The sequence below is a fragment of the Littorina saxatilis genome, linkage group LG6, assembly GCF_037325665.1.
Source record: "Littorina saxatilis isolate snail1 linkage group LG6, US_GU_Lsax_2.0, whole genome shotgun sequence".
Taxonomy (NCBI): Eukaryota; Metazoa; Mollusca; class Gastropoda; order Littorinimorpha; family Littorinidae; genus Littorina; species Littorina saxatilis.
Window position 1 is genome coordinate 52,517,810 of NC_090250.1, and position 18,919 is coordinate 52,536,728.

At 40.6% G+C, this 18,919-nt stretch overlaps 1 protein-coding gene across 2 annotated transcripts in view; it reads left to right on the forward strand.

Annotated features, from left to right (window-relative positions):
- LOC138969519 (glycine receptor subunit alpha-2-like) overlaps positions 1-17,273 on the forward strand; it is a 57,646-nt gene extending 40,373 nt beyond the window's left edge. For both annotated transcript variants that reach the window (XM_070342337.1, XM_070342336.1), the window contains exon 10: positions 14,430-17,273. In XM_070342337.1, coding sequence (XP_070198438.1) covers positions 14,430-14,609 — 180 coding nt within the window. In that variant the 3' untranslated portion in view covers positions 14,610-17,273. The remainder of the gene's footprint in view (positions 1-14,429) is intronic.
- Positions 17,274-18,919: the final 1,646 nt, after the last annotated feature.

The following is an 18,919-nucleotide window of genomic DNA, read 5'->3' on the forward strand; positions in this document are numbered from 1 at the left end:
TTATAAAATGAAATATTGTTGAAAACTGACTGTCGGATTGCAGTCAGTGTTGTCGAAGAAACTGCGTTAAAAGAAGGGGAACTACTCTTGTCGCCAGAGTATGAGTTACTTGCCTTGGGAATTTGCTTGTGATGAACGGTTTGTGCACAGCAGATCTAGATTCAGAAAACAACCGAACTCATGGATTTTATATGGAGATTCATGTGTTCAGGCCTGTAGTTGTTAATTTAAATGCGGTATGTTTGTATTGTTTGCTCCAGAGATGTATACTTCGAACGTATAGAGCGTTCGGAACTTTTCAGTCACAAAAGTAGTACCGAAACAGAACAGCTTCTCAACCCATTGCACTATCGAGGATTCAGGCTGTTGCTGGCTCGTTATTTGTTTGGTTGCTGGGTCATTATCGAAAAATAACTAGCTCTACAAGTTTACAGAGGTAAAGAAGCAGAGGGGGGAATAAAGACTGATGTGTGTGTGTGTGTCAGAGTAACACAGACTGATATATGTGTGTGTGTGTCAGAGTAATACAGACTGATATATGTGTGTGTGTGTCAGAGTAATAGAGACTGATATATGTGTGTGTGTGTCAGAGTAACAGAGACTGATATATGTGTGTGTGTGTCAGAGTAACAGAGACTGATATATGTGTGTGTGTGTCAGAGTAACACAGACTGATATATATGTGTGTGTGTCAGAGTAACCCAGCAAACAATTTTACGTTGTATTCACGTTATATTCACGTTGGGTTACGTTGGGTTTACGTTGCGTTTCAACGTTTTTTTACGTAGATTTGTATGGACGAAATCACGTGGGAATAACGTTGGAAAACAACGTTGCATTTTACGTGACACCAACGTGAATGCAACGTGAATTATTGGTGGAAGTGGATTGTTCGTAAAAACATTACGTGAATTTTACGTTGTCACAACGTGAATTTTTGGTTGTGGTTGTGGTTTGGTTGAAATTGCGTTGCATTTTTACGTAATGTCCACGTGAATGGAACGTAAATTTTAGGTCAAAATTTAGATCAAAAATTACGTGAATTCTACGTTGACACAACGTAAAAGTTGTGTTTTGGTGCATTTTTCCTGATAAAATTGACGTGAATTACACGTCGACACAACGTGAATTTTTGGTTGTGGTTGTGGTTTGGTTTGATTTCGACGTGAATGCAACGTTGAGAGTGAATGTAGGTTTTGGTAAATGTATACACGCACACACACCAACTTTCACACTCAGTCACAGATCATAAGGACTATTACATGTAACACCATAAACTCAAGATACGATCAACAATTTTATTTCATAACAAAAACATGCATATTATGTTGCGGAGAAACTAAAAATGCACGCAGCTTTGCAGGGCAACAGCACAGCATATTCAATCGATTTCATTCTTTGTCCTGGTGGTCCTCTTCTCCCAGGCAGTCCTCTATGCGCCTCTTTGATGCTGGTCGCTAAACAAAGCAAAGACAGCACATTGATATTAGTGACACCAGAGCCTCCATAATGTCTGGAGTAGAAATACACATCTTTTCAACTTAGGTCACTTTTTAGTAACTTTCCACTGCCTACTATGTCTCTGGCCTACTGCCAACTGAGTGTTGACACTACATGTATTTCTTTTTAATATATGAAATGAAGCATTATGTCCCTTCTTCGAGCCTTGTTGTGTCAGATTTAGGCCGCAAGCCAAGACAACAAAAGACTGTGTGCCAGTGTGTATTCCTTCCATAAGAAATGAAGTATTTCAAACGAAAATTGATCGTTTCAGAACAGTTTGGGGGTATTTTATTTGTATTTGCATCATTAAGACATTTGACCTGGAAGGGAAACTGTCTTTAATCTGTGTACAAGAATTAAATGTTTGTAATTGTCCAAACACAAATAACATCCGTTACTGCTATATATATATATACATATACGAATCACACACACTCACACACAAACTCACACTAGCGCGTCACCTTATTCCCACTACTATGAGTTATACAAAAACTACAATAAGCGATAAACGTTTCATATGCTGATCAGGATGCAATGAACTTTGACACGCTCCAATTAAAGCCCATTATAGGGGCCGGTGTCCGTCTCTCTCCTTGAGGCTAAAAGGGCTCACAGTCTTTTCAACATTGTTATCAAAATCAAAGTCTTTCGGTAACCTGGAAAGCTCCTCGGAGCTAGTACTGTCTCAATTATCCACCGATCGCCGTAGGTCGAAGTTGAAGACTATCAAGTGTATGCATGTTGTAGAGGTGGAAGGTGCACAGAAAATGGAAGCAATCATTACAATCAAACTTTGTTTCCTGATTCCAAAAACGTATAGATATGATATGTTTGAATTAAAAACACGCTCAGAAAGTTAAAACGAAGAGAGGTACAGAAAAGCGTGCTATGCAGCACAGCGAAACCACTACAGCGCTGAACAGGCTCGTCAGTTTCACTCCGTTTTGCACAAGCGGCGGACTACGGTCATTGTGAAAAAATGCAGTGCGTTCAGTTTCATTCTGTGAGTTCGACTGAGCTTGACTAAATGTTGTATTTTCGCCTTACGCGACTTGTTTTCTAACCTTCATCTGTCCGACACGTGCGATCTCACTTTTTCAGTGAGTTATTTTTTCCCTCTAACATCTGGTTGCCAGACTTCCGTCAACCTCTTGTCAAATGTCACACTGTGATTCTCACGTATCTGATCGCTTCTTTAAGAGCACTTGACAGTGTCCAGTCAATCACTTCTTTCAGACGGGTCATAAAATTGCAAAGGCTCCTGATTGTCCCGCTCCTGTACGCTTCGTTGGGAAAAGTCGAAGAGGCTAGCGGAAAACTTTGGGGGGAGGGTCTATTGGGGGGGGGGGGGCGGAAGGGGGATCTTAGATTGAGAGGAGACAGAATGCATGGAACGGAACTTTTATGAATCGTTTTGTAGTTTTTGTGTCTGGGGCATGTGAACAAAACAAAAATGAGCAAAATTCTGAGAGAAAAACGGGAGCTTTATCAAAGCAAATTTGTTTTACAGTTGTTGTGATTATTTAACGACAAGAGGAGACACAATACAATTTTTTATACTTTTGATTTCTAAGAGCTGAAATCAATTACGCAGATATATTATAAGTCTACAAAGCCATGACGGTGCCAAAATAGCATGATAGCATTTTTGAATATTTCACTAATCAGAGCAGCAGAATTCTAACTTCATTATATAAAATCAATCTAATCAATGAATTTAGTAAGCACTGATCATTAAAAAATCTCACAACTTAAGAACATCATACCTCTGCATAAATTACGCTTATGCAGTATGTTTCTTCCGATTAATGCAAACACTTTTTTTTTCGCAGAGCAGGGACCCGGCATTGATACCGTCACCTGAAAATCAGTGGCTGTGTTGTAAGACCTACATTTTGTAATTGACAATGACTTGAAAAGGCACGTGTCCTAAGCATATAGGAAAGGTAATACATGTACACTCAACCGTGTCTTTTGCACACTGCTATCTGACAAATTATTTAGAGCGGTCATCAGAAGCAGGCGACGATAGTCGATCGAGTGATTTATTACCCACGGGGGGTTGAGGCTGCAGACAATTAACTGTGAACTGAGAAGGGGTAAGCGGTGGGGGCGGAGGGGGGGGGTAAAAGAGTGGGGTGACAGGCATAAAATAATGAAAACTTGTTATGGTCCGACTTTGGGTTTGGTGTGTGTTGGCTACGCTGATGTCTCAAGTAGACTCACGTTCATAAGGGGGTGGGTAAATCAACATGGTCGGCAATTTTATGATCCAGGTCGACAAAAGACAGTCAAGTGTGTAATTAGCCAATCAGTCAGATGACATCAAGGTGTAAAGTTCTGAATTCTTCTCATACCACCGTTCCGACCTCATCTCTCGGACAAAAGTTGGACAACCAAGTTTTGGAAGAAATTTTCTTTGAGTGACATCACAGGTTTCTGGAAAGCAAGGATTTGGGACAAAAGAAAGAATAACTGACACTATGACACACACACACACACACACACACACACACACAAACACACACACAGGCACGAACTCAAACAAACACACTGGCACACCACACACACACACACTGACACCACACACACACACACACCGACACCACACACACTCACACTCACACACTCACGCACGAACACATTCATACAAACTTGCGCGCGCGCGCACTGATTTCTAAACAACAACAACAATAAGCAGTGAACGATGCATGCTAATCATGAGGCAAGAAATGAATGTGGCAAGTTTGATTCAACTTTGACCCGCTCTAAATCCCACGTTGTACACAGGAGCGGTGTCTCCCTGAGGATGAAAGGGCTCACAGTTTCCAAAACTTGTGATCAAAATCAAAGTCTTTCAGTAACCTGGAAAGCTACAAACACAATAATTTGCTGTCTCAATTATCCCCCTATCGCCGTAGGTCGAAGTTGAGGACTATCAAGTGTATAGGGAGGGGTAGGGGGAGGGTGGAAGGGAATTGTTACGACACGACTTTGTCGTGTAAAAGGAAATGATGGGTGGCACGCGGATATATCCGTGGGATGTTCAGACATGGAAATTGCTCGAAATAACGATTATCTATTAAACTCATAGCTCATGGATTTCCATTAAGTACTTTTACCCCGCGTTGTACTTGAAGTCCGACACCTAGTGTGAAAACGATCGTTCAATAGTCCAACATATTTCTGCCCCTTTTCCCGTTTAACCTCCAAATAACAACAACTACAACAAAGACAGCAAGAGCGACGACGACGACAACAAAATGTTGGAACCAAATTGAAATCATTGCAAACAAGACACCAGCAAATGTCGGACACCTACATGGTGGTTTTCAAGTTCCTCATTTTGTTACATCCCCCATACAAAACACTTTACCTATTGATCTTGTTATTTGGTTAGTTAATTTGAAATTAATGTTAAAGTTCCTAATTTGTTATCTAAATTTCGCCATAACGCATTTATTAACTCATTCATTTATGAACTTATTTATGTATCATTTCCCGTCGCAATATAACCTTGAATGGTTGAAAACGACGTTAAACACCAAATAAAGAAAGAAAGATGTATCATTTCCCTATTCGTCTATTTGTTTATTTTTTTTATTTCAGTTATTTCGGCATGTAGGTATTTCGGTTGTAAGCAATTCAGTTATAATAAAACAAATTCACCCATTATTAGAAAGGGGAAAACAAATTGGAATGTCGGGTGCACATTCCAAGTTGATCCCTTTTTTAACTAAAAATAGCGCGCGTTATTACTAACAATGCTCTTGTACACGCTTATAAAATATAAAGCCCACATGTTAAAATACCTTGACAACTACAAAGTGGAAAATTACAACGACGGTCAACAGTCAGAGTTATATATTGCTTGCAAGCCTGTCCGCCCTGTATCCAAGATATCCCCCATGCACTGGCATGGTCCTAAGATGACACACTTATTACTCAACAGTAAATTCCAGTAAGCCTTTAGTCGGACTCTGTCATTTGTATGTTTGTGAATGTCACAGAAAAAAAACCACAACTCCCAAGATCACAGAAGCATGATTAACCATTCAGTCAATTCAAGGGAATGCACGCTGAAAACGTCCGCTTTCATTTCACCTAAGAGGGGGAGGAAGGTGTTTTGTTAATTTTCTATTGCTGGTACTCGCACGTGTTCAAAGTGTGTGGGAAAAAGATCAAGTCGCGTAAGGAGAAATTACTACATTTAGTCAAGCTGTGGAACTCACAAAATGAAACTGAACGCACTGCATTTTTTCCCAATGACCGTAGTCCGCCGCTCGTACAAAGGGCGGTGAAATTAACGACCCTGTTTAGCGCGGAAGTGGTTTCGCTCTGTTGCAGCACGCTTTTCTTTACCTCTCTTCGTTTTAACTTTCTGAGCGTATTTTTAATCCAAACATATCATATCTACATGTATATGTTTTTGGAATCAGGAATCGACAGGGAATAAGATGAAATTGTTTTTAGATCGATTTCGGAAAATTAATTTTAATCATAATTTTTATATTTTTAATGTTTAGAGCTTGTTTGTAATCCAAATATAACATATGTATACGTTTTTGGAATCAGAAAATGACGAAAAATAAGATGAAATTGTTTTTGGATCGTTTGATAAAAAAATAATTTTAATTACAAGTTTCCGATTTTTAATGACCAAAGTCATTAATTAGTTGTTAATCCATCAAGCTGAAATGCAATACCAAAGTCCGGCCTTTGTCGAAGATTGCTTTGCCAAAATTTCAATCAATTTGATTGAAAAATGAGGGTGTGACAGTGCCGCCTCAACTTGTACAAAAAGCCGGATATAACGTCATCAAAGGTATTAATCGAAAAAATGAAAAATAAGTCCGGGGATATCATTCCCAGGAACTCTCATGTAAAATTTCATAAAGATCGGTCCAGTAGTTTAGTCTGAATCGCTCTACACACACACGCACAGACACACACATACACACACAGACACACGCACACACACACACACACCACACACACACACACACACATACACCACGACCCTCGTCTCGATTCCCCCTCTATGGACATTCTGTGAGTTCGACAGCTTGACTAAATGTTGTATTTTCGCCTTTCGCGACTTGTTTTTTGCTGTATTTTTCTCTCTTTTTATATTTAGTCAAGTTTTGACTAAATATTTTAACGTAGAGGGGGGAATCGAGACGAGGGTCGTGGTGTATGTGTGTGTGTGTGTGTGTGTGTGTGTCTGTGTGTGTGTGTAGAGCGATTCAGACTAAACTACTGGACCGATCTTTATGAAATTTGACATGAGAGTTCCTGGGTATGAAATCCCCATACGTTTTTTTCATTTTTTTGATAAATGTCTTTGATGACGTCATATCCGGCTTTTCGTGAAAGTTGAGGCGGCACTGTCACGCCCTCATTTTTCAACCAAATTGGTTGAAATTTTGGTCAAGTAATCTTCGACGAAGCCCGGGGTTCGGTATTGCATTTCAGCTTGGTGGCTTAAAAATTAATTAATGACTTTGGTCATTAAGAATCGGAAAATTGTAAAAAAAAATAAAAATTTATAAAACGATCCAAATTTACGTTTATCTTATTCTCCATCATTTGCTGATTCCAAAAACATATAAATATGTTATATTCGGATTAAAAACAAGCTCTGAAAATTAAATATATAAAAATTATTATCAAAATTAAATTGTCCAAATCAATTTAAAAACACTTTCATCTTATTCCTTGTCGGTTCCTGATTCCAAAAACATATAGATATGATATGTTTGGATTAAAAACACGCTCAGAAAGTTAAAACAAAGAGAGGTACAGAAAAGCGTGCTATCCTTCTTAGCGCAACTACTACCCCGCTCTTCTTGTCAATTTCACTGCCTTTGCCATGAGCGGTGGACTGACGATGCTACGAGCATACGGTCTTGCTGAAAAATGGCAGCTACTTGACTAAATATTGTATTTTCGCCTTACGCGACTTGTTCTTTATTTTGTCTTATATGTCTGTAATGAACATTTTAAAATAAAGAGGAAAAACACTACCCACGATCCTCTCAACGAAACAGTACATTAAAAAACCTGCGCACGCGCACACACACACAAACACAACTTTTCGAGAAAACATTGGCTGCATTTTTTTTTACTGGTGAGCGTACCCTAAGAAGAAATCCAACATGTGTTGTCCATATGATTTGCCCGTTCGGTTTTCTTTTGTTCTCATACGCGAGATGTCTCAAGAGGACCCATTTTGGCAAAGTTTAGAGGAGGGGGGGGGGGGGAGGGGGGGACTGAGCAAGTCCGTAATTATATTTAGTCAAGTTTTGACTAAATATTTTAACATCGAGGGGGAATCGAAACGAGGGTCGTGGTGTATGTGTGTGTGTGTGTGTGTGTGTGCGTGCGTGCGTGTAGAGCGATTCAGACCAAACTACTGGACCGATCTTTATGAAATTTTACATGAGAGTTCCTGGGATTGATATCCCCGAACGTTTTTTTCCTTTTTTCGATAAATGTCTTTGATGACGTCATATCCGGCTTTTCGTGAAAGTTGAGGCGGCACTGTCACGCCCTCATTTTTCAACCAAATTGGTTGAAATTTTGGTCAAGTAATCTTCGACGAAGCCCGGGGTTCGGTATTGCATTTCAGCTTGGTGGCTTAAAAATTAATTAATGACTTTGGTCATTAAAAATCGGAAAATTGTAAAAAAAAATAAAAATTTCTAAAACGATCCAAATTTACGTTTATCTTATTCTCCATCATTTGCTGATTCCAAAAACATATAAATATGTTATATTCGGATTAAAAACAAGCTCTGAAAATTAAATATATAAAAATTATTATCAAAATTAAATTGTCGAAATCAATTTAAAAACACTTTCATCTTATTCCTTGTCGGTTCCTGATTCCAAAAACATATAGATATGATATGTTTGGATTAAAAACACGCTCAGAAAGTTAAAACAAAGAGAGGTACAGAAAAGCGTGCTATCCTTCTTAGCGCAACTACTACCCCGCTCTTCTTGTCAATTTCACTGCCTTTGCCATGAGCGGTGGCCTGACGATGCTACGAGTAAAATGGCATTGCGTTTCATTCTGTGAGTTCGACAGCTACTTGACTAAATATTGTATTTTCGCCTTACGCGACTTGTTTTATTATCCAAGTGGACAAGCGATCGACAAAAGCCCGACAAAAGACTGCCAAGTGCCGTAAATGAGTCAGGTAAGATCAAGGTGCGATTTTTGACTTGTACTTCATACCAGTTTTCCTCGCCTCTTCTCTCCTCAACAAAGGTCTAGCAACAACGTTTGGGGGGTGTAATCTCATAAGGAGTGGCATAATATCACATGCGAATATGAGGGAACGAGACAGAAGAATGAATAAAACAGCCGCTATTACGCTATCTGTGTTGTGGCTGGAAGAAAAAAGAACACGTAGAAGAAGAACAAGTCGCGTAAGGCGAAAATACAATATTTAGTCAAGTAGCTGTCGAACTCACAGAATGAAACTGAACGCAATGCCATTTTTCAGCAAGACCGTATACTCGTAGCATCGTCAGTCCACCGCTCATGGCAAAGGCAGTGAAAGTGACAAGAAGAGCGGGGTAGTAGTTGCGCTAAGAAGGATAGCACGCTTTTCTGTACCTCTCTTTGTTTTAACTTTCTGAGCGTGTTTTTAATCCAAACATATCATATCTATATGTTTTTGGAATCAGGAACCAACAAGGAATAAGATGAAAGTATTTTTAAATTGATTTCGAAAAAAAAATTTTGATAGTAATTTTTATATATTTAATTTTCAGAGCTTGTTTTTAATCCGAATATAACATATTTATATGTTTTTGGAATCAGCAAATGATGGAGAATAAGATAAACGTAAATTTGGATCGTTTTATAAATTTTTATTTTTTTTTACAATTTTCAGATTTTTAATGACCAAAGTCATTAATTAATTTTTAAGCCACCAAGCTGAAATGCAATACCGAAGTCCGGGCTTCGTCGAAGATTACTTGACCAAAATTTCAACCAATTTGGTTGAAAAATGAGGGCGTGACAGTGCCGCCTCAACTTTCACGAAAAGCCGGATATGACGTCATCAAAGACATTTATCAAAAAAATGAAAAAAACGTTCGGGGATTTCATACCCAGGAACTCTCATGTCAAATTTCATAAAGATCGGTCCAGTAGTTTAGTCTGAATCGCTCTACACACACACACACACACACACACACGCACAGACAGACACACATACACCATACCCTCGTTTCGATTCCCCCTCGATGTTAAAATATTTAGTCAAAACTTGACTAAATATAAAAAGAAAGAATACCGTCCAACTAACACGAAGAAGAATGGGAAAAAATCTTAAATAAAGGGAGAGGTACAAAGGTTGCGATTCATCTCGGCTAGATATTATTCACAATTTTTGTAAACATAGTAAGCCTATACTCGCATCAGACACATATTTTACATGTATCAGCATCCTACATTTTGTCCGTGTCTGCCTTCTGGCCGGGTTTGCGATTTCTACATATTATATTCATGTGTTCTTCTCTCTGACAGTGCGGGCTCAACTTTTACAAACGGGACAATATGACATCAAATAACGCTATCAAATATCGGAGAACAGCCACACAAGCAAACGCTCTCAAGAATATGTAAACCAATGTTCATCAAAATCCGTCAGGTAGCACACACACACACACACACACACACACACACACACACACACAGTCCGAGTGTGTCATTACTTGAATGGGGTGTGCACGTTAAAGATCCCACGATTGACAAAAGGGTCTTTCCTGGCAAAATTGTATTGGCATAGATAAAAATGTCCACCAAAATACCCGTGTGACTTGGAATAATAGGCCGCGAAAAGTAGGATATGCGCCGAAATGGCTGCGATCTGCTGGCCGATGTGAATGCGTGATGTATTTTGTAAACAAATTCCATCTCACACGGCATAGATAAAAATCCCTGCGCCTTGAATATGTGCGCGATATAAATTGCACAAAGTAAAAATACAAAAATAAATAAATAAATCCCTGCGCTTAGAACTGTACCCACGGAATACGCGCGATATAAGCCTCATATTGATTGATTGATTGAATCAGTGAATGTGAAAAGACTATGGGTAGTCGTCTAAGACAGGTTAAAATCAGTCTAACGAATGACTACACAAACCTGCATGTGTCAGGTTTTAATTTTTGTTTGTTTGTTCTTTCTTTATTTTGTTTTGTTATTTCGTACGTTCGTTGATAAAATGCCGTCCCAACCTGCCGCCCACACACACACACACACACACACACACACACACACACATTATAATCCCCCCTCTCGAATTCCCTCCCCCATTCTCCACCCGATAGCTCCTCTTTGTCTCACTCTCTCCTCCTTACAAATAACAATTTGATACGTTCATCTTTAATCCAACCCCCTCCCCGAATCACCTCCCCATTCTCCACCCGATAGCTCCTCTTTGTCTCGCTCTCTCCCCCGGTGTGACGTTTTCATCTTTCGCCGTGTTGATATTTCGCTTCTCGGCCTCGTTGATCTAGTATAAACTCTACACTGAACAAAAAAACACCCTTCGATAGTACTGATGAGCGACCTTGTGTACCTTACATTCATGGGGCCAAATTTGTCCAACCAATTTGTTTTAATTAACTTAGAAATTTGATTCATCCTAAAATGTTTCCTTCTTACTCAAGGGACTATTAAATTTTACCACCAATTTTCTTCACATGCAAGAAACTGACATGCTTTTCGTCCTTAAATAATTTCACTTCTTAATTTTACCAGGAAACAACATTTCAGTCTTGAGTATATATGTCGAGGGGGAAATATGTACACAGACGAAAGATGAAATCGTGACACCGGCAGGGTATCTCGGCTGCCTACTTGAGTGAGTAACAGAACAGGTCGACAAAAGACAGTCAAGTATGTAATGAGCCAATGTGTCAAGTTCTGAATTCTTTTCATACCACTGTCCGCTGGGCAGATTCACTTGAACTTGAAGCAGCTTGTCTGGATACATCGTCCTCTCTCAAGATCGTAAAATGCCCAATTAAGTACTTGAGATAACAATGGCCGCCCTCGCTTTCAGTCTCATGCACTGAGCTAGTCTGATTAAACAGCTTTCTAAAGGTTGCGTCCGTCTATGTGAAACGTGTTTTTCCTTTGTGTTCCACTGCTTGTGACCCATTGTTTCGCTATACTGACTCAAAAGTTGAGTCTAAAAGAATGTGTATCCCTTGAACTGAGTTAGGGCTGACATTGTGACTATTGGAAAGACCCGCCATCTTTGGCCGGTCCGTTTCCATTCCAATTATGGTCTCGACAATCAAGTAATCTGTGCATGTGTACATGGAGTACAATAAGTGATAACGTCTCATGTGGAACAACTGAAAACAACTTACCTTCGAGTTGATTACGATGAATATTTTAGTCCTGAAAGTGTTCATCAAAGTTGAAAACCAAATTTGGGATACACAAAGTCGACCGTGGCCATCACCGGAAAACACTGTCGGTTAGTAACGCGTCTTTTTTTGGGAGGGAAAGTTTCGCACTCGCAAATCCATTTAACTCAGCAAATTCCTTGAAACAATATGCATTTATGTTATACTCTTTTCGTCTTACACAATTAGTGAACCTCTATGTTTGACCGAACATTAATTGAATAGAATATTACGAAACTAAAAATGCAGGTGAAAAAACCGAAATGATTGACAAAGTTTCGACGTTGTCTCTCTCTGTCTCTCTCTGACTCTCTCTGTCTCCCTCTCTCCCCTCTGTCTCCCTCTCTGTCTCTCTCTATCTCTCTCTCTCTGTCTCTGTCTGTCTCTCTGTCTGTCTGTCTGTCTGTCTGTCTCTGTCTGTCTGTCTCTCTGTCTCTGTCTCTGTCTCTCTCTCTCTCTCTCTCTTTCTCTCTCTCTCCCCCGACCCCCAGCCCCAATTTTTGGAAGGTTAGAAACTAGAGGACGTACATTTCTGTACAGTCACCATAAAATCTTCATCATGAATGCAAAAATGTTAACAAAATCGGCAAACCATAAAAGAACATGAAAACAGGAAAGAGGTGTATTTAAAAGCTGTTGCATGGGTACTGGCTCTCAAAATCCGTTCAGCAGAATGAGTTCGCATGTAACTGAAACTATTCTTAAAAGTTACTTGGTGATTTTAAAAGCTTGATAACACAAGTCCCATGATTTTAGACATGCTACAATGCCTTTAATCGAAGAAAGTTTGCGTTCTTGGCTGAGTCAATGCAGCTGGCTCGAAAATTACCTCCCTTGGACGCGTGACGTCTATAGCGGAATCGGCCGGGTGGAACGGCGCTCTCTTATGCCGTGCAATGGGCGCAATCGGGTAGTCTAGTCATGTCCTCAAGAATACTTCAAAGGTAGGTCAAGAGAAACTAAGGACGGGGTGCGAGGGTGACTTCTCCCAGGTTATAACATTTCAAACAATAAATAACGGAGTTCATAACATGTATTCTGCTCCCTTCCTGCTTTTTCAGGTGTAATTCCCACTTGAACCCTGTTTTAGTTCAACTTATTGGCAGATCTATTGTCACGCGCCGAGGGACACAAACACACTCACACACACACACGCACGCACGCACACACACACACACACATACAGCCACCCACAAACACACATACACAAACTGATGTGACACACACACACATACACAAACTGATGTCACACACACACACACACACACACACACACACACACACACACACACACACACACACACACACACACTACCACGTGTACACACACACACGCACACACGCACACTAACACGTACGTGTAATCACACACACACACACACACACACACACACACACACACACACACACACACACACACACACACACACACACACACACACACACACACACACGCACGTATAGACAATCACAGAGATTAGGTTCATGTATTCTGCCCCCCTCTCGCCAATTTACAAAATACAACAAGAGGTTTGATGAGCACAGTAGATCAACTTTAAACGTACACAATTATATTTTTAGCATTACTTTTCAATTCTCGTTGATGCATTAATGATGCCAGAAAATGTAACCGGACGCATTTGGAACGCCAAATTAAGCAATCAAATACATTGCGCGGTACATCGGCGCTTAATTTCATAACGTCTGACTGAGTCATTTGTTATTCGGTAATAGTTTCGCACATATCTATCTCCTGTATTTGAAAAATCTGTTCACCTTACGTAATTTTCAAAGGCTTTATATATATATATATATATACACATTTCTTTGATAAACGATACGAAACCGTGCAGGTGAAAAATTGGTAATGACTGACGTAGGATTTACGTTGTGGATTTCACGTTGAGGGCACGTTGGCGATCAATCAAACCCCAACGTTGTGTGTTTACGTTGAAACTACGTTGTAGGAACGTTTGTTGTATCAAACTAACTTTTGTTTTTAAATCACGTGAATTTCACGTGAAAATCACGTGAGTATACCAACGTTGTTCGAACACCAGAAAATCACAATAATACAACGTCGATTTTACGTTGCTTTTAAAGGTGGAATCCACGTGAAATTTACGTTATGTACCAACAAAAAAAACACAACTGTAACGCAACGTTGCTTTCACGTTGTGTTTTTTGGTTGGATCCACGTAAATTTCACGTAATCTTCGCAACATTTGTAAGACACCAAAATGCAACGTGAAATTCACGTAAAATTTACGTTGTATTACAACGTCGAAAGAACACCAAAATCTCACAATGACACAACGTTGGTTTTACGTTGCGTTTTTTGGTTGGCTCAACGTAAATTTCACGTAAAGTTCGCAACGTTGCTAATGACACGAAAAATTCACATTTTCGCAACGTCGTATTCACGTTGTGTGTTTGCTGGGAACACAGACTGATATATATGTGTGTGTGTGTGTGTATGTCAGGGCGTGACGGTGGACAGCACACAAGGGTTCAAGTACACGGGGCCCGAGCCACGCCGCGTGGACAAGGTTTCCCGCTGGGTCTTTCCGTCACTCTTCATCGTCTTTGTCATCGCATACTGGTCTGTCTACAGCCTACTGTCCGTCAGACAGGCCCAGACCGGCAAGAGCAGCAGAACATGACGTCATCAATTATGTGTCTCTGGCAGCATGACGTCATCAGCTTTTGTTAGACGTCATCGATTACTGGTGCGTAATTAGTGACGTGTCAGTCAGCGACCCGAATAAGAGATGACCAGAGTAGCTGATCGCATTGTCCCTGACGGCATGCCATCATGTTTTGTTGAGACGTCTTTGCCTACAGGGGCATCAGGTCTCTTGTTTGAGATGAATGAGAGCAACTGGGTAAGTCTTTAGCACCTTGACACTGACGGCATGACGTCATCAGATGTTCCATACTTATGGTGTCGTCAGTCGCCAACTGGTGTATACACAGCCTCTTTGAAAGGGGTCGAGACGGATGAGAGCAGCTGAATAAGTCGTCATCACTATGCCTTAGGCAGTATGACGTCATATACTTATTCGTCTGTGGCAGCATGACGTCATCCCCGACTGGTGCGTGTTGCACCTCTTGCCTGTCAGACGGTCCACGACGGGCGAGTAAACAAACAAACGTCATCAACTTTTTCTCCGTGTGTGAATGTTGAATGATACTGTGTAGGTCGTGGTCATTGTGTATATGGCTGTATGACGTCAGTGCGTGTCTAGCTTTCCGTGAGCAAATCCACAACAAGTATACTCATCGCATCATGACTTTGCCTGACGTCATTGTTTACTCGTGCATGTAGCCTTTTGACTGTAAAACAGGCTGTGACAGCAGACAGAAGCAAATTATGAGGTCATCCGCCTCAGCGATCTGCACAAGTGACGTCATGAACAGGAAACCTGCCAGGAAATGTCGTCATTGCCTACATGTCTGCGTGTGAGTGAAGTCCTAGCTGTGGGACAGACTGCACGGAACCAGGTGATGTGCGGACGTAAATGAGGATGTCTTGTGAACGCTTTACACTATGGTGATGTAGCAGCAAGTTACACCCAGAACTTTTCTATAAGTGAGGATGTCTTGTGAACGCTTTACACTATGGTGATGTAGCAGCAAGTTACACCCAGAACTCTTCTATAAGTGAGTATGTCTTGTGAACGCTTTACACTATGGTGATGTAGCAGCAAGTTACACCCAGAACTTTTCTATAAGTGAGGATGTCTTGTGAACGCTTTACACTATGGTGATGTAGCAGCAAGTTACACCCAGAACTTTTCTATAAGTGAGGATGTCTTGTGAACGCTTTACACTATGGTGATGTAGCAGCAAGTTACACCCAGATAACGGAGACGAGAGGCCAGAAGGAACCGTCTGTGGTAGGGTATGTGTTTTTCAGATCGTCTTCAGCAAATTATTCCAACTGGGAGATGATTTTTGAATACGAAGACTATTTTGCCCCGGATTTTCAAGTTTAAAAAAACCCTATCCTGATTAGTTTGTGTGCGTTCAATCGTAACAAAAGAAAAGAATTTCTAACTAAAATCGATCGATAAATAACTGTAATTTGTATTTTTGACCAAAATAGGACATTTTACACAGATCTCGACAGTCTTTGTTCATCGGAGGAACACCAACTGTCTCGATGTATGTGTTCTGCGCGAACTTAGAATCCGGTTTCATTCTAGAATGGACCGGGTCCAGGTTGGAATTCTAACCCTGCGCAAGTACAGGGGTGCCATTCTAGAATGAAACCCTTGAATAAAGGGGGCCGTAATGTTTGTAGGTAAGACAGAGTTGTCTTCCCTTGAATTATCTCCACCTGCACCTTCCCTTTGATAAAATGGGGCTGATTTGTCTACCCCTGAAAAAAATCCTTTGGCGATCTTGCGATGTCATGTCATGTCAAGAAAGTTGACACTCCTGAGTACGCAATAAACAAAGGCAGACCATAGCAAGGGGGACTACCAGGGCGGTATTGTTTGCAGGGCAGTTGTTTTTGTGATGAGAGCCGGTTGCGGCCGCTTGCAATGTCAGCGCTGTCTCCCTCTCGGAAATGTCCGGTTTTTTGACAATTTTTTTGACACTGGACAGACAGACAGACGGTCAGACCGACTAACCGACAGACAGACCAACAGAAGGACAGAGTGAGTTATAGAGCTGTTGTCACAGGTTTAAAAAAAAGTTGACATTATATCTTCACAATTCAGAAGACCAACTCCATGTATATGAATAAGATTAAAAGTTACAAGCGAGATCGGCAAAACACTGTCAGTCCGGAAATTTCCGTTCGTAGCGATCAGTGCTGAGTGTCTCTCAAAATCGTAATCACTTTCAGAACATCACAATCCCAATTCACGATGTCTTTGAGTAAAGTGTAAAAAACCCGAGAAAAAACCCCAACCAAACACACAAAAAACAAAAACAAACAGAAAATCCACATTTGTGGCTTTGGCTGTGTGATAGTCTAACTGAAATGACTATTCCAACTTGGACCCAAATTCCAACCTTGCGCACGGCCGATTCTAGAATGGACCAGCAACAAGGGTTTCATTCTAGAATGGCACCCCTGTACTTGCGCAGGGTTAGAATTCCAACCTGGACCCGGTCCATTCTAGAATGAAACCGGATTCTAAGTTCGCGCAGAACATATGTAAACTGCCCTATTTTTGTTTAACAAAATTACCGCTCACGTATATATTCAACAATTATTTTGTTTTCGTTCTTTACGAATTTCAGATTAATGTGTTAGTCAAATGCTAAAGCACAACGATAATTAAGGTTGAATAAATTGTCTTGGCATTTTATCTTTAGCTTTTGTTAAATGTCATACGTGTATGTCGTGAAAATGCTATGTGAACTCAGAAAGGAGGGTGGAAAGGAGAGAGAGAGAGAGAGAGAGAGAGAGAGAGAGAGAGAGAGAGAGAGAGAGAGAGAGAGAGAGAGAGAGAGAGAGAGAGAGAGAGAGAGAGAGAGAGAGAGAAAGAGAGAGAGAGCGAGAGAGAGAGAGAGTGTGTGTGTGTGTGTAACTGATGTAATGGGATTATGGTAGTACTGGTTGATACTGAATTTCAGCTCGTGCATATTGTTAGTTTTCCAAATGCCATGTTGAGATTAAAATAACGAAACTCCGGTCTTCTGCCCTTGTGTTATATCGTGTCGTGTCGTGTCGTGTCATGTTGTGTTGTGTCGTGTCATGTTGTGTCGTGTCATGTCGTGTCGTGTCATGTTGTGTCGTATCGTGCCTTGTTGTGTCGTGTTATGTTGTGTTGTTTCGTTTCGTGCTGTGTCGTGTCATGTTGAGTTGTGTCATGCCATGGTGTGGTGTGTCATGTTGAGTTGTGTCATGTCATGTTGTTTCGTGGCGTGTCATGTTTAGTTGTGTCATGCCATGTTGTGTCGTGTCATGTCATGTTGTTTTGTGTCGTGTCATGTTGAGTTGTGTCATGCCATGTTGTGTTGTGTCATGTTGAGTTGTGTCATGTCATGTTGTTTCGTATCGTGTCATGTTAAGTTGTGTCATGTCATGTCGTTTCGTGTCATGTTGAGTTGTGTCATGTCATGTTGTTTCGTGTCGTGTCATGTTTTGTTTCGTTTTGTGTCGAGTTGTGTCGTGTCATGTTGTGTCGTGTCATGTTGTGTCGTGTCATGTTGTATTGTGCCATGTCATGTTGTATTGTGCCATGTGATGTTGTTTCGTGTCGTGTCATGTTGTTTCGTGTTTGGTCATGTTGTGTCGTGTCGTGTCGTGTTGTGTCATGTTGTGTCGTGTCATGTTGTGTCGTGTCATGTTGATTTGTGTCGTGTCATGTTGAGTTGTGTCATGTCATGTTGAGTTGTGTCGTGTCATGTTGTGTCGTGTCATGTTTTATCGTGTCATGATTTATCGTGTCATGTCATGTTAAGTTGTGTCGTGTCATGTTGTGCCGTGACATGTTGAGTTGTGTCGTGTCATGTTGTGTCATGTCATGTTGAGTTGTGTCATGTCGTGTCATGTCATGTTGAGTTGTGTCATGTCATGTCGTGTCATGTTGAGTTGTGTCGTGTCATGTTGTGTCGTGACAGGCATCTTCTACTGCTGCTAGCTACTATATGAACAATGGAAGAAGCAGAGATTCGACTCTCTTTGCTGCTAACTACACTGAGCACAAACATTTAAGGATCTTTTTTCAGTGGTATAGCCATGATGCTAAACACACGCACACACATATATCAGTCTGTGTTACTCTGACACACACACATATATGCTAAACAGCATTTTTTGGGTCAGAAATAAACGTGTATTTGAAGATCAGTCTTTCTTCTGCTCAAAAATGTGTTTCTTGGATCTGAGCAATATTTGGGTATGACGCCACAGGTCCGTGACCACGCCTACCCTCAAAAATGGCGTTTTTTGACGTCATGATTCACTTTTAACCGTCGAAACGGTGATTTAACCTGAAAGATATGTAAC